The sequence below is a fragment of the Dama dama genome, chromosome 4, assembly GCF_033118175.1.
Source record: "Dama dama isolate Ldn47 chromosome 4, ASM3311817v1, whole genome shotgun sequence".
Classification (NCBI taxonomy): domain Eukaryota; kingdom Metazoa; phylum Chordata; class Mammalia; order Artiodactyla; family Cervidae; genus Dama; species Dama dama.
In genome coordinates this window covers 52749781-52766209 of record NC_083684.1, presented here as the reverse complement: position 1 = coordinate 52766209, position 16429 = coordinate 52749781, and the positions used below count along the sequence as shown (strand labels likewise).

The following is a 16429-nucleotide window of genomic DNA, read 5'->3' as shown; positions in this document are numbered from 1 at the left end:
TTAAAAAAAAAATTTATTTTTGGCTGCGCTGGGTTTTCGTTGCTGTGTATGGGCTTTCTCTGGCTGTGGTGAGCGGGGGCTATTCTCTAGTTGCAGTGCAAGGGCTTCTCATTTTGGTGGCGTCTCCTGTTGTGGAGAGCAGGCTCTGGGCGCATGGGCTCAGCAGCTGCGGCTCCTGGGTTCTAGAGCGCAGGCTTAGCAGTTGTGCACGGCATCTGCCATGTGGCGTTTGGGATCTTCCTGTACCAGGGATCAAACCCATGTCTCCTGCACTGGTAGGCGAATTCTTTACGACTGAGCCAACAGAGAAGCCCCTTCTCCTTCACTTTTTAAAAACAACTTATTGCAGGGGACATTCCTGATGGCCCGGTGGTTAAGACTCTCTACTTCCACTGCAAGGGGGGTGGGTTCAATCCCTGGTCAGGGAACTAAGATCCCATATGCTTGGGGCCACTAAGCCCATGAGCCACAACTAGAGAAGCCTGAGTGCTGCAACTTAGCCCTGATGCAACCAAATTAATTAATTGATTAAAAAGAAAGCAAGGGCACAGGCTGAGGAGTCAGGGCCATGGGAAACAGGAGGTGGTGTCTGATCCAGACTAAGGGATATGAAGGAGGGCTTCCTGGAGGACGGGCTGCAAAGCTGTGGCCTAAAAGATGAAAAGTGAGCCAGAAGAATACATTCTTATCTGTCAGGGTTTCACAGATGAGGCAACCAAGGCTGAGAAAGGTAAAGCTGCTTGCCCAAGGACACATGGGATGGAAATGGCAGAGACAGCCAGCTGTCTTATGGTCTGTTTTCTCTTTCTCCGTAATAACAGACCCCAAATTTCAGTCGTGCACAGGGCCTCATTCCTCAGCCTGCCCTGTGGCAAGGTGTGGCCCTGACACTCAGGCCAGTGGGGTGTAAGCGCAGGAGGAGGGCGAGGCTATGGAAAACATCCTTCAAGTGGGGGTGGGGTGGGGTGGGTGTCTGTCTCTCCCTGCTGGGCAGAGCTGGACGTGATGGCCAGAGCTCTAGCAGCCCAACTGTGAGGGTGAGGTCCCCAGGAATGGCAGAGCAGAGGGGGAAGGAGTTTGACCCTAATCAGAAGTGATGACCCCAGAAATTTTTACCGCCCGCCAGCCTGACTGCCCACCCCTGGAATTTTCACCGCATAAACCTTGTTTAAGTCACTGGATATTCTGCCACTTGTAGCCAAAGCACATCTAAGTACAACTGGGATCACTACACTTCCGCACTAAAATAATAACAGAGAGCACTGTCTGTTGATGGCATGTTCTGTGATGACAGGTTTTATACACAGTTTTCATAGATTCCTCCCTGTGGCCCTAGGCAGTGGGTACAGTCTCATTCTAGCTGGGGGGATGAGAGAGATGAAGACATCTGCCCAGGACTGCACAGTGAGCAAGTGACAGGGAGGATGTGAACCCTGCCCTCCCCTGATGTGGAACCTGAGTGTGTCCCCTTTAGAGCCTCAAGGCCGTGCTCGCTTTGGCAACACATACACTAAAACTGGGACGATAGAGAGGACTAGCACGGCCCCTGAAGAAGGGTGACATTCAAATTTGTGAAGTGTTCCGTATTTTTTAAGCAATTTTCCTCCAATTAAAAAATAAATTAAAAAGAAAACACATCTTCCTTCTTAGAAAAAGGCCCAGTTTGACCAAAAAAAAAAAAAAAAAGAAAGGTAATGTTGACAGAGAGGGTAAGTGGGCTTCCCACGTGGCTCTGTGGTAAAAAACCCATATGCCGATACAACAGACATGGGTTTGATCTCTGGGTCGGGAAGATCCCCTGGAGGAGGAAACTGCAACCCACTCCGGTACTCTTGCCTGGAGAATCCCATGGACAGAGGAGCCTGGTGGGCTACAGTCCATGGGGCTGCAAAGAGTCGGACACGACTGACCACAGCACTACAGAGGGCTAAGTTAAATAAAATAGAGTACGCTGCAAAAAAAAAAAAAAAAGCTCCAAGGCCCTCCGTGGATCCTTCCGGAATAGAGAAGGGAGTGGGGATCTGGTGGGGTTGGGTGGAAGGCGCCTACCTTCATAGGCCTTGGCCGCGTTCACCAGGCTGGACCACTCGAGGCCGGCAGCCGCGTCGGGGAGTGGCATCATTCCTGGGTCCAGACGCCGCAGGGGCCGGTCCCGCCCGGCGGCCAGTGACAGCTCGGAGGCCGAGACGGCGGCTGGGTGGGGAGAGGGTGGGCGCGAGCGACGGCGCGGGGGAAAGAAAGAAACGAACACGTTACCTTACACCTCACATACAATCACGTCACGTTACAGAACTGTTACACTGTCACATATAATTAAATGAATAAATTATATTTATTAGATGATAAACGCCAGGGAGCACAACCAGCAGGGTGAGGGGGTGGGAGTCTCGGATATTTATGTGGGTATGATTTGAAACAGGGTGCCAGGGGAGGCCTTGCCGAGAAGATGGCCTTTTGTACAAAACTCCGAAGGAGGCGAGGCCGTGGTGGGTGGTCAGGGGGTACATCTTGGGAGAAGAGCTTTCTGGGCAGATGAACCAACCAGTGAGAAATGAATCCCTGAAGCAGGAACGTGCCTGGAGGTTTAAGAAACACTGAGGAGGGCACTCCTCTAGATATCCAGTAGCTAAGACTCCGCGTTTCCACTGCAGGGGGCCCGGGTTCGATCCCTTGTCAGGGAACTAAATCCCACATGCCACAACTAAGACCTGGCACAGACAAACTAAAAAAAAAAAAAAAAAGAGGAGGCTCGCGTGGCTGGGACAGAAGGTGGTGACAGGGCTGGAGGGTGCAGGGCCCTGGGGGCTACGACAAGAACCGTATCTCTTCCCCAAGTGAGATGGAGCCAGAGCAGGGTTCTGAGCTGTCGCCGGTGTCCACTGGATCCCTCTGGCTTTCTGTGGGGGGGATCAGGGAGGCTGTGAGGAGGCTCCTGGGACGGTCCAAGAGGGAGCTGAAGGCAGACAGGGCACGGTACGGCTGGAGGGACAAGGTCCTGGGTCTGCCTGGCAGGTGGGGCCGACAGCATTCCCTGAGGGTGGACGTGGGTGTGAGACAGGGGGGGCTCCGGGAGGACTTCAGGATGCTGGAGCTGGCACTGAGTCGGGGAGGACCGGGGGCGAGATCAGAAGTGAGGCTTCTGGAGGTGTGAGTGTGAGAAGCCTGAGACACCCGCACGGAGCCGTGGGTGGGGTGCAGGCCACACGCGTCTGGAGCAGAGGGGAGAGTGCCAGGCTGCAGACAGAACGTGGGGCTTTGGGGTGTGGCTGGTGTTTAGGGTCACTGTGGGGAGACCTGGTGGGTTCAGGCATGACATGACAGGCAGGGAAAGAGTCTCAGGGTGCTGGAAAGGATGGAAGGCACAAACAGCGTGTCAACGGTGGCATCTGCTGCAGAGATGGAGGGAGTCCCCCTGCCGGGCTTAGGCCCTGACTCACTGAGGCCTCACGACCCTACAGGGGAGGGCGCAGAGGGTGACAGGGAAGCACGGAGGTCGGGCGGTGACTCCGGCAGGAAAGGCTGGGCCTGCTCCATGTACCCCAGGTTCATCCTCTCACCGGGCACCACACTGGGTACTACAGCGATCATCTCTCAGCCCCCACTCCCCCAAATCAGCCAGGAGGGAAGCACTACTATGACCCCAGGTGACAGAGGGGTGACTGGGGCTCAGAACAGGAAGCTGGCTGCCTCGCACCCTCTCTCTCGCTGGTGGGGGCACCTGAGTTTGACACGTGGGGTCTGCCGCTGACCCTGCTCTAAGCCCGGCCCCATGCGGCGTTGGTCTTGAGAGGCTCCCTGCTCATGTCTTAGTTCAGAGGCGCAAACCTGACTGATGAGAAGGTAGAACGCTCGCTCCTGGCGACAGAATGGTGACACACACACACACATCAACAGCTAGTGTTTTTTTCAACGCTTACTGCACATCAGGCTCTTAGTTTGGTGTTTCCCTTGTACTAGCTTGTCTGATTCTCAGATTAACTCAGTGAGGAGGGTGCTTTTTTGGCCTACATTCTATAGGCACACGGAGGTTACAGCTGTGAGGTCAGGACCTGACCACAAACCCCAGCCACCCGGCTCTCAGGACGTGAGGTGCTCGTTGGTGAGTGAATGAACACTCAGGGGAATGGATGAGAAGGCAGGCAGAAGGATGCCCTTGATCCCCACACTCCCGTTTCCAGCCTCCTAGTGTCTCACGGCCGAGCGGGTGGGGACCGCGGGAGCAGCTGCCTCTGCCACGCAAGTCATCTCAGGTGCTGCCTCGTGAGAGGCTCCTTGGCCTTGAGGGCCCTTCATCAGGGGAGCCTGGGCTCAGGCTGACAGCACCTCTTCAGCCCTGACGTGGCTTGGGAAGGGCTCTCGAGCAGGCGTGGAGACGTGGAAAGGCTGGGGCCCCTGGCCAGATGGGCTCTCAGGTTCAGGAGGACAGGGGAGTCAGATGGGCACAGAGAGAGGGTGTGTGTGTGTGTGTGTGCATGTGCGCATGTTTCATGAGAAAGAGGGCCCTGGGCTACGGTCACCGTAAGGACCCAGACAACCCTGGGTCCTGCTCTTAGGGAGTCCCCAGTCCAGCGTGGGAGACAGACTCATTCCCACACAGCGACTGCCGGGAAAGAGTGGGGCTGTGATGGGGAAACCAAGGCTGAGAGAGCATGATGGGATGCGAGGGAGCTGGGGGCAGGGGCTGCCCAGAGGAGGTGCCTGATACAGCCTGATTAGGGAGAGAGGACTTCCTGGAGGAGGCAGCTTCTTTGTCACGACTGAAAGGATAGGTAGAGCCAGGCAGGTACTCTGTCTGTCTGTCTGTGATCTCTGGGCACACTACCCCTGCCCTGGCCTGCCTCTTGCCTTCTTACCATGTGTCAAATGCCTCCTCATGCCAGGCCCTGCCTTCGGCACGGGCAGGGCAGTGGAGGTGAGAGGCTGATGAAGGAGACACAGAGCGAAGCTCAGAGAAGCCAGAGAAACCGCTGGGAAGCTCTGCCACCAGGGCAGGGGGTGATGTGCCCCCCACTGCTGGGTGCCCAGAGCCCACAGCAGAGCCTGGCCCAGACCGGGGGCTGGAGAAACAGTGGGAGAAAGCCAACAGAGGGGCAGGCCAGGGGCTCTCGAGTTTAAGACGGGAGAGAGAGACCGGCCTGGGGCTTACGGGAGACCCCAGGAAAGAGCCAGATCTGAGCAAAGCCCTAAAGGAGTCAGGTACCAAGCAGGGGGCTGGGGAACAGCATGGCAGGCAAAGGGAAGTCACTTGGAATACCCTGAGGAGGGCGAGTGTGGGACAGGAGGTTCTCAGGGAGGGTGCCATGAAGTGGAGGCACTGAGGAAGGGCCCTAGGGTGGAGCCCCAAAATATCAGGGCAAGGAATATGGACCCAGATAGGAGGTCAGTGAGAAGCCGTGGAAGAATTTTAAGGGGGGAGACAGAACCCCTCAAAAAAAGTCCCCGAGTCTCCTCCATCCACTGTGGTGTACAAAAGGGCTCCATCAGATGCTACAGGGCATAGCCCCTCAGCTGAAACCTGGGAGTGGGCACATCTCTGAAGTCAAGGTTTGTGGCGATCTGACAAAGTAATGACATACTTTATATACACATATACACCCGGAAAGGTTGGCAGCGGCCCCCATTCAACACACCCGTGTTCCTCAACTAAGCAATGGATGCTTCACGCCAAGTGGGGTAAAGAAAGGCCATGAATAGCCTTACATCCATTCGGGTCGGGCACTGCTGGTGGGGGTGCCTGGCCTGGACTTCTGTCCTGCCTTCCAGTCCCAGAGCCTTTGAGGTTGTGGACAGAGGACTACAAGGTGGACTGAAGGCACAGCTGACCCCAGCCAGTGCGCAACTGTGCACACAGCACTCCCTTCAGTAAATATTTGCTGATGGTGGTCACACCACTGTATCCCCTCCCTTCGAGAGCTGGCAGGACTGGAGGAAGTCATGTATGTGAAGGCAGGGACCTCCCTGGTGGTCCAGGGGTTAAGACTCTGTGCTCCCAATGCAGGGGGCTCAGGTTTGATCCCTAGTCAGGGAACTAGAGCCCAAATGCCACAACTAAGAGTTTATAGGCTGTAACTAAAGATCCTGGGTGCTGCAACTAAGACCCAGAGCAGTCAAATACATAAATAAAAATAAAGATTAAAAAAAAAATTCATGAGGTTATCTGCTTGGTGCTGGAACAGGGAGCTGGGGCTGGAACAGGGAGTTGGGAAAGGGGTGCATATAATGGAAACCCTGATCTTCAGGGCCCTAGTAATGAGCTTCCAGTCTGGAGATACCTAGAGAGACTAATGCCCTCTCTCTGGTCTCAGAGGACCCCAATCCTTGGGGCCCCCCATTCCTAGGTGACTGATGCTTGGCCAACAATCCCTTGCTCTGAGGGTGACACCCAGTGTGCAGAAGCACTGGGGTCCCTGGAAGCTCCTGCGTACTTCAGTTTCCACCCGCATCTGACTTTGATGACCTGTGGCCTTTGACCTCAAGGTGATCCACATGCTCATGCCCTCCTGCCCCGCTACCCCTCACCCCAACCAGCCTCCAGGCTCCCGGGCTCACATTTCTTCTCGGGGAAGCTGCTGCCGGCGGTGGTGGGGACGGGGCCAGGGCCGCCAGGCGGGTGGGGGTGCTGGTGTTGGCGGCGGGTGGGCAGCGTGCTGGAGGGGAAGGCGCAGGTGCTGGTGAAGAGCACGTCGCTGGGCAGGCCTGGCTCCAGGCCGGCAGGGTTGGCGAAGCTGGGCTCCCGACGCCCACTGCACAGACTCTCATCTGACAGCGTCCGCTGCAGGCTCTTCTGTGGTGACTGCTGCCAGGACAGGGGTGTGGTCAGGGCCAGGCCCACCGTCACTGCCCTCGGATGCTTCTTCCCTACCATCTGCAGTCCTGACCCACCCAGCACCCATTTCTGCCCAAAGTATAGCACTTCACTTCTCCCTGAGGATTCCTCCTCCCCTCTTTGCAGCCCACCTGGGTCTGGAGGGCTGACCCCACTCTCCAGCTCCAGGGGAGGTAGGGAAGGTGGTGTGACCTCAGCTAGAGCAGGAGACCCAGGCGTTGGTGGGGACCACCTGGGACAGAGTGCTGGCTCCCCCCAGAGCTGGTGGGAGGAAACCCTGCAGACACTGGGGCCACCCAGGTCCCAACAAGAGTGCACCTGCCCAAGCGCCTGGCCCACCAGGGGAGGCAGAGAAGAGAGGGACAGAGAACGCCCGCTGTTTTGGCCTCCCCCCACCTCTGGGTCACAGGAGCCCAAGTGCCCCCTGAGCACTCCCTCCACTCCTGGTCCTGTGCTCTGGGCAGGCGGGTGCTGCTTCCACCCTGCGCTCGGGGAGAAGGCTGTGAGAGCCACCGTGAGCATCCACTGGCAGCTGCACGCGGTCCAGTGGGGATAAAGCCCCCGTGGGCCTGCCAGGCTGGCTCACACTGTGATCCTGTCCCTGACCAACGCGACGTCCTGACTCCTGGCTGCAGGGGCACACACACACCCCAACAGGCCGGTGGGCGCCTCGGGCAGGCAGAGGCTGGAGTGAGGGCAGGAAGCTGCCCCGCCCCGGCCCCGCCCCTCTGCCTGTCTGCACGCATGTGAGCATGGGTGTGGGCATGGCACGGGCAGCCTCCACGTACGCCGGTTTCTCTCTCCTGCTCGGGCGCCAGGTTGTCCATGATGATGAGCTTCTTTAGGTCATCTTCGATGGTGGACTTGTAGTTCTTCCGTGGGGAGCGGAGGTCTCGGAGGGAGGCCCTCAGCCGCGGCTGCCCGAAGACGTTTTTCGTGCTGCTGTCCACCTGTCTGGAAGGAGAAGGTCATGGTCAGAAGGGTCTCCGGAGGCTCAAGTCGCTTCTCAGAGCCGTCCTGACCCTAGGGAGCCAACCACCACTGGGTGAATGACCACGGCTTCCCCACGTCACCCGGTGCAGATGGACAGAGGCGAGACCCGCGTTATCCTCGCCACTTGCCCATCCCTCAGATGTGGCCTGGGAATCCCCTCCGCACCGTGTGTGTGCTCAGCAGCGGGAATAGAGCAGTGAATGTGGAGCAGACCCGTCAGAGAGACTGACCATGAAAAAATGAACAGGGAGACAGACCCCACAATGCGAGGTGGAGAGAGGTATTCTGAAGAGAAATAAAGCTGGGTAAAAGGACAGGGGTCGCTGGGGATGGAGGCTGGCTTTTCTTGTCATCTTCTGGCAGCACCACACGGCATGGAGATCTTAGCTCAGGAATCAGTGCGCCCCCTGCACTGGAGCATGGAGTCTGAACCGCTGGACCACCAGGAAGGCCCAGGGCAGGCTTTTCTAAGGGGATGACGTCTGAGCAGAAAGGGCAGAAGGCAGGAATCTGCTGGTAGAAGAGGAGGCCAGGTAGAGAGAACAGCGAGTGCTGGGCTGAGATGTGTGAACAAGCCTGGTGAGCTTACAGAGGCGTCAGGGGCAAGACGGTGAGGCCTGGGAGGGGGTGAGGCCTGGGAGGGGCTGGGGCAGGCGTTCGGGAACTTATGAGCCACAGAGGGGTCTCAGGATTGCATCTGCAGAGTCTGATCTGTTGAGTGCCTGGTCCTGATTTGTGCTTTAGAAGAGTTGCGGACAGAGACGTCACCCTCACGGAAAAAGGAGACAGGAACCTCCGGAGTTGTTCAGGTGGAACACAGGGGTGGTGCAGACCAGGGACTCTAGCCACAGAAGAGGGAGGGGGTCCCACAGAGTTAGAATCCCCTGGGGAGACTGGTCCCTTTGGGCCGGGGCTGGGCCACAGACTGCAGACCTCTGGCCTGGGCGCTGCAGGGCCTGACACCAGATCTCCCTCACTTTGCTTTCCATCACATGGGGTGGGCTCACACATCATGGGGTGGCTGGGAGGATCCAGAGACGAGGCACAAGGGCTTGGAGCAGCCTCTGACTGCTCCTATCTTGCTTTTCTACTGGGTCTCCCTGGTGGCTCAGCTGATAAAGAATCCCCCTGCAATGCGGGAGACCTGTGTTTGACCTCTGAGTTGGGAAGAGCCCCTGGAGAGGGGACTGGCTACCCACTCCAGAGTTCTGGCCTGGAGAAGTCCATGGACTATATAGTCCATGGGGTCACAAAGAGTCGGACACGACTGAGCAACTTCCACTCTTGTTCCAGAAGCTGGTTTGTGAGCCCGGGTCACTCTGATCACCACACTCTTCTTCAGCATTCCCAAAGCTGACTCAGGGCTGCCTTCCAGAAGACTCTATGATCTAAAAGTCACTGAGGCACAGTCTGGGGTTAACAGCAGGAGCCCTGGTGGGCAGACAGGTTTGGGTCTGAGTCTAGACTCTGCCTGTTCCTGCTGTGGGACCCTGGGCAAGTCACACCACCTCTCTGATCCTTGGTTTGCACACAGGGAAAACACAGTGACCTTACTACATTTTGGAATTTGCTGCAAACTGCCTGGCCAGCACCTCACAGAGCGGACGCTGGGGAAATGAGAGCTGCTCTTCTGACCGTTTCTCTGGGGGTGCTGGGCACCCCGAGCTGCACACAGTCCTCTCCTACTGCTCCTTCCCCATTCTGCAGGCACCACAGGCTGTCATCCCAGCTCCCTGGCCCGGGCTGGCTCCTGGGGGCTCTCTGCCCTCCACTCCTGGGACTTCCCCTGCAGTCTCCTCTTGCCTCCTGAGTCTGGCCCAGCCTTTGGGATCAGGTCCTACTTTTCCAGCCAACACTGGATCCCTCATCTGAGGTGTTGCCACCCCACCCAGGAAAGAAATAATGACAGCTAACAGAAGCACAGAGCCAGGCGCTATCTACCAGTCCAAGGGCTCCATGTGAGCTAACCTGTGAAATCTATACAGCAGCCCTCCTTGGGAGCCACTGTTAATTGGCATCTCTGCTCTACAGGTGGGAAACTGAGATACAGAGAGGTTAAAGTAACTGTCCACAGTCACATGGCCTGGGAGGAGAGGAGTCAGGATTCCATTCCCGGCCACAGGGCTGCTGAGCCCACGGGCATCACGACAGCGCTTGGCTGTCACGTTTCTATCAAAGAGTTGGTGTACGAAAGATGTATAGAATGTGAAACATAATCACTTTGGGTTTAATGATATGCTTTTATAGGGACTTTCCCAGTGGCCCCATGGTTAAATATCCACCTTCCAATTCAGGGGACTTGAGTTCGATTACTGGTCAGGGAACTAAGATTCCCATATGCTGCGGGGCAACGGAGGCCAGGAACCATAACTAAAGAGAAACACAGGCACCCCAACTAGAGAAGCTCGCATGCCCCAACAAAGATCCCATGTGCCACAACTAAGACCCGACACAGCCAAATAAATTAGTTTTTTTAAAAATGCTTTTATACATTAAAAAAAATCCTGGAAGAAATTATGAACAATAATTACTTCTGGGAAGTAGGAGTCATATTAGAAGGTGGAAAAATGAGGCTTTCACTTTTCATCTGATACAAACACCCTTCTGAACTGCTTGAATTTATTTTGCTATAATCATGTATTGTAACAAAAATAATAATAAAAAATAGTTTAAAAAGAGCTGACACCTAGACTTCATCATTGTGTAACTCAAGAAAGAAAAAGAGAAGAGTCTTTGAACTCAGGAAGAAATAAGATATCTTGGGCTCCTGAGGGTACTGAAGTCTATGTTTTTTTATTTTTTCTCTTATTTTCTCAGCTGCCAGCCTTGGGATTTCAACAAAGGAAGGAAGAGAGGGTGGTTAAGTTTTTTTTTTTTTCTTGTTAGGTCATATTCCTTCTCAAATGAGAATTCCAGGGCTAGGGTAATTCTGGCTCCGTCATTATTAGGGAAGTATGCTTTCTGGGCAAACGAAAAGCTTTCTATCCAAGAGAGAAACAGACACAAGCAAGAAAGACACACACCCCCCCCAGAGTACACATTGTTCCCCTGGGAGCTCCAAGGGGCCTCACCCCTCCCGCTTCCCTTTTGATTTCACCATTTCCCAGAATCCGCTGCCCAAGGCGCTGTCCACGAGGCTCCCCTCTGGGACGGGTGTAAGATGACCTGCTGAAAGTGTAAAACCGTGCACTGTCTCCACCCTAGGAGTTCTCCATCTGGGAGTGTCCCCTTTAAGGTGCCAGGTGTTCAGGGACGCTTCATGAAGTCCTGACTAAGGAGGAAACAGCCCTGGCCAGTAGTGGCAGGACGAGGCCCCGCAGGGAGGGACAGTGGTACCCCAGAATAACCCCCTCTGGCTGCTGAAGACAAGAGAACTTGGTCCACATGACAGGGGAAGAGGTTTGCCCAGATACGTCATGGGAATAAGAAAGTGATTATGGGGACTTTCCTGGTGGTCCAGTGGCTAAGACTCCACGCTCCCAATGCAGGGGGCCCAGGTTCGATCCCTGGTCAGGGAACTAGATCCCACGCGTGGCAACTAAGAGTTCGCATGCCACAACTAAAGATCCTGTGTACCACAACTAAGACCTGGTGCAGCCAAACAAATATTTAAAAAAAAAGGGGGGGGGGTACGTGTGATGTGAAAACATTTTTAGGAAACAAAACTCACACACAGCTTATGCGGTGCTGTGCTTCGTCACTCAGTTGTGTCCAACTCTCTGCGACCCCACAGATTGTAGCCCGCCAGGCTCCTCTGTCCATGGAGTTCTCCAGGCAAGAATACTAGAGGGGGTTGCCGTGCCCTCCTCCAGGGGATCTTCCCAACCCAGGGATCGAACCCAGGTCTCCTGCATTGCAGGTGGAATCTTTACTGTCTCAGCCACCAGGGAAGCCCCACACATAGCTTAGTGTGGTATATTCAAGGTTACCAAACTCTCAGCTCCTAAGGTGGATATGTGGGAGGGATTCTCTTTCTAAAAATATTCCTTGCCACAGCCCACCAGGTCCAAAACAATCTGTTCCACCCACCTCAGCCCTCATCTCCTCCCATACAGGCTTCCCAAGGTTCCTGAAACATGCCAGCAAAGTTCCTGCCTCAGGGCCTTTGCATCGGCTGTTCTGCCTGCCCAGAGCATCCTTCCCAGCAGTCCCCGCAAATGGCAGCTTTTCATCCACCCAGCTTTACTCAAATGTCACCTCCTCAGAGAGGCCTTCCCTGACACTCACCTTTTGTGGCTCCCTCCTAGCCCAGGTGAGCTACATCACACTCTCCTGTGCTACTTCTTCACTGTATTCATCTCACAGTGATTTGTCCTGTGTGACTATGTTGGGGTTCTACTCCCCCCACCTCACCTGCAGTCTGTGTTTATGTCCTGGGTTGGGGACGAGGCCGGCAGGCACACCGACTTAGTTGGTAAATATGTATCACACAGAACTGACCTTCCTTCTAACCCATCAGCCGGCCTCCCTACCCATCTCCTTCCTTCCAACCTCCCTTCCTCTCTCTCTTCCTTTCCCAGCAAGCTTAAATGATTTCCATAAACCAGGAGAAAGCATAGAGGACTTCCCTGGTGGTCCAGCGTTTAAGAATCTGTCTGCCAATGCTGTGGACATGGGTTCGATCCCTGGTCTGGGAAGATCCCACATGCCATGGAGCACAACTAAGCCTAGGACCACAATTACTGAGGCCCACGCACCCAGGAGCCCATGCTCTGCAACAAGAGAAGCCACCACAATGAGAAGCCCTCGCACCGCAAGTAGAGAGTAGCGCCCTCTTGCTGCAACTAGAGAAAGCCAGTGCACAGCAATGAAGACCTAGCACGGCCAAGAAAAATAAAATAAATAAAAGGATAGAGATACTTTAAAAAGTCAAGCCAAGAGAACATAAGCATTCCTTCCTTGCTCTGTTGGGTTCATTTGTTGAAACTATCTTCCCAGCTCTCAGGACCCCTAGGACTTGAGTGGGGCTCTCCTGATTCTCCAGGGGAGGGCTGGCTCCCTGGAAGAAATCCTGCTAGAACCTTCTTTCCGACCCTCAGCTCCACATCTATCTATCCACTGCAAGTTCCACATGGCCTGACACTGTTAGTGGGCAGCTGTGACATGTCTAAAAGGAATAAAATATGATGAAATTCAGTTTGGAGAGTCAAACTCATCATTTTCGTCCTCATTCTCTTTCTTCTGGGAGGATTTCCTAATGTATTGTCTAAACTGAAAATTCTAAGCAATAATTTAAGATGGCATTAATTCCAGGTTAAAAGAAAAAAACTGGGTTTGTGCACCTCTGATCTTTTTCCTTCTTCTCAAGATCTCTGGTCTTTATAAATGTTTAAATCTAATGACCTCTGAGGATAAAATGGACTCGACTCTGATTGTTAAGAAGAATGAGATCACCTTCTGTGTGTTCTATCTAATATGGAACTGCCGCCAAGCTGAGAAAAGAGCAAGTGAAAGAGGCTGGAGCACAGACAGGAGGTGACCCCATGGATAAAAAAAGGGGGGGCTGGTCGGGAAGGAAACACACACACTCACGTGTGCTCAGTCATGTTCAGAACATTTCTGCTAAGGATGGACAAGGAATGAAACAATGGTTGCTCTGGGGAGGGGAACTACATGGCTGGGGGCCAGGGAAGGGAGAGAGGCCTGATTTTCATGGCACACCCTTTTGAACTAGTTTGGTTTTTATCCTCTGCATGTTTTACCATCTAACACACAAATGAAGAAAACACCCAGAAGGAGGTACCCTCTCTCAGAGTTCTGACTGACAGCCTTGGACAGAGTCCCTAATTTGCCCATGTTGTCTGAACTTGTATTTGCCACACTGGGGAATTAAACCACTCACGTTAGTAAAGAAAGAGGGAGACAGAAAAATGACAAAGAAGGCCCTGAGGTTAGGAGCGGGACAACAGCAACTTCTTTTTCCTGTGATGGCCGGGCCAGGAGTGGAAGGCGACCAAAGGCTCTGACTTGGCTGGGCCTGATCCCAGATGACTGGGAGCTCTGGCCTCCAACCCCAGCAGCTCCCTTGGGGCTGGGTTAATTAAGCTAATTAGCACCACTGTCGATTGGCCTGCCTGAGCTGGGGGTTCTGCCAGCCTCGCTGGCGAGGACACTCATCGGGTCTGTGCCTTGGGCAGCAGGCCGATTTTCCTGGAAGGCTGGCTGGGAGAGGCGGGTGGGGGTGGGGGTCGACCCTGCCGTGGGGTGGGGATGCTGCTGCTTCCGTGGCTATGCTGAACTGAACCCAGGGCCCCTAAACTCAAGGAAGGAGGGCACCTGCAGGCCACACGTCAACTGCTAGATGCCAGTGCCAGTGCTGAGGGGACCTTCCCGAGGCCTCGATGACTCCATGTGCCACCTCAGGGAGGGAGGCACCCCTGTCCTCCCTTTTAGAGGCTAGGGACCGAGGCACGGTGAGTGGAGGATGCTCGGAAGCCCCCTCTGCCTGGTGCTCTGAGCTGCCCGAGATTTGCTCTTAATGAATGAACGCGGTGCTCAGTGTGCCTGGGATGTGGTGATGGCGGCTCTGGGGGTGTGGGTCCCCACTCTGGGGCTGGGGTGTCTCACGGGGCTATGTTCCTTCCCCACGGCCATCACTGCCATTGCCTCGCTTTATCGGCAAGAGGACTGATGCCCCGAGAGCTTCTGACACAGTCACCGCAGAGTTGGGTCCTGGGCTTGACTCGGGGGACTGCTCCTGATTGCGGTGGCAGTAACAGCAGCTGCAGCAAAGCTCGCCCCCTGAGCGCTCACTCTCTCTCAGGCCCCAGGATGCTCATTTTTTTTCACTTTATGGTGACGCCATGCAGTATATGGGATCTTAGTTCCCCGAACAGGGATTGAACCCATGTCCCCTGCAGTTGAAGTGGGAGTCCTCACCACAGGACTACCAGGGAAGTTCCAAGACTGCCCTTCTTATGGATGAGGACATTTGGAGCCTGGGTCCTCAGCTGTGACCTGGGGGCTCAGCCGCCACAACCACTGCTCCCCCTTAAGCAATAAGCAGGCTGTTCCCTAGGGCATGCCTCCTCCTCACCAGGCCCTGTCTGAAGGGACCAGGGCCAGCAGGGCTGCCACATGCCAGCCTTTCAGTCGGGCTGAGGCCAGCCTGGCGGGGAGGAGGTGCCCTGGATGGCTGAGGAAGGGGGGCTGATGGCTGCGGGTTCTGTCTCCTGCTCCGTGGGGCCCCAGCCTGGCCACCCTGCCTCCTGCTCAGCCCTGTGCAGCTCAACCTTGGTGCTGGGGTCCTCACGGGAGTTACCTGAGGAAATGGGGAGGTGGGGAGGATGTCACGCCACTAAAGAGAGAAAAACTGAGCGAGGGAGGGGTGAGCAGTCAACAAGGGAGTCCTTCCCGACCTGCACACCGTGCTGCTCTCCTGGTCGGGAGAAGGCAGGCCGGTGAGTTCAGTGTCCTGTGACAAGGCAGTCGAAACAGGGCTGTGCGGCCCTCTCCTGAGGCGGAGCTGCAGGGCTGACCGGGGCCTGCAGCAGAGGGGCTGGGTGCGGGGCAGGGGGCGATTCCGCCTCAGTGCCCTGGGTGCAGCTCCTCCGTCCGTCACCAGCTCAGACTGCTTTTCGTGCAATGGAGCATGCACCCCAACACAGGCGACTGTTTCCTCCGAGAAGTCAGTCCTCAGAAGGTGCGAGTCCCAGCCTTGGATGCGAGCCTTGCCTGAGTCTTTCCCGTGATGAGACGCCCAGCCAGTTCTCTTTCTAGGTATGAATCCCAGCTCTGCCACTTCCATTTGTGTGACCCAGGCTACACATTTCTAACTGTGCATCAGTTTCCTCCTCTAGAAATAGGGTCACTGGGAGGACCTGGGGGGGTCTGTAAAGCCCTATCCACACAGCCTGGCTGAAAGACAGCACCCCTGTGCTGGCCACAGCCATTTATAGCCCTCTGGGCATGTGTTAGAGGTTCCTGACCAGAATCAATGAGAAAGGAGGCAGATTTGGTGATTATTCCTCTGGAGACACACTCAGATTAGGGGTGACCTATGGGACTTCCCTGGTGGTCCAGTGGCTAAGACTCTGAGCTCCCAATGCAGAAGGCCTGGGTTTGATCCCTGGTCAGAGAACTAAGATCCCACATGTGGCAACTAAAGATTCTGCATGCACAATAAAGATCAAAGGTTCTGCGTGCTGCCATTAAGGCCCGGGGCAGACAAATAAGTAAATAAATAAAGATAAATATTAAAAGAAATATGTGGTGGTGACCTCTGTGGTAACAAGTCACAAAACCAACAACCATGACACCTGCAGTGAATTAACTAACTTAAGTTAGTTAAGTTAATTAATTAACTTAACTAACAGTGAATTTGGGCAAGTGACTTAACCATTCTGCACCTCAATTTTTCTTACCTGAAAAATGGGATACAGAGTCCTACACCTCACTGTTCATAGTGAAGATTAAATGAGTTAAAAAAGGTAAAGGGCTTATGACAATACTTCGCAGGGGTGTGTGTGTGTGTGGGCGTGCTTAGTCGTTCAGTCATGCCTGACTCTTTTCAATCCCATGGACTGTAGCCCACCAGGCTCCTCTGTCCATGGAGGTTCTCCAGGCAAGAACACTGGAGGGGGTTGCCATTTCCTCCTCCAGGGGATCTAC

General features: G+C 54.8%; 1 protein-coding gene and 1 non-coding gene across 11 annotated transcripts in view; one reads left to right on the top strand and one right to left on the bottom strand.

Moving 5' to 3' along the window:
• SIPA1L3 (signal induced proliferation associated 1 like 3) overlaps positions 1–16429 on the bottom strand; it is a 252031-nt gene that overhangs the window by 7189 nt on the left and 228413 nt on the right. For 8 of the 10 annotated variants that reach the window (XM_061139187.1, XM_061139184.1, XM_061139183.1 and 5 more), the window contains 3 exons: positions 7615–7780; positions 6550–6796; positions 2050–2193 (listed from right to left, as the gene is read on the bottom strand). In XM_061139187.1, coding sequence (XP_060995170.1) covers positions 2050–2193; positions 6550–6796; positions 7615–7780 — 557 coding nt within the window. Of the gene's footprint in view, positions 1–2049; positions 2194–2265; positions 5557–6549; positions 6797–7614; positions 7781–16429 lie in introns of those variants that run through there. The other 2 variants (XM_061139189.1, XM_061139192.1) reach the window with 2 other exon arrangements.
• Positions 1487–1591, top strand: LOC133055303 (U6 spliceosomal RNA). Its single transcript, XR_009692600.1, has one exon. It is a non-coding gene; the product is annotated as a U6 spliceosomal RNA (small nuclear RNA).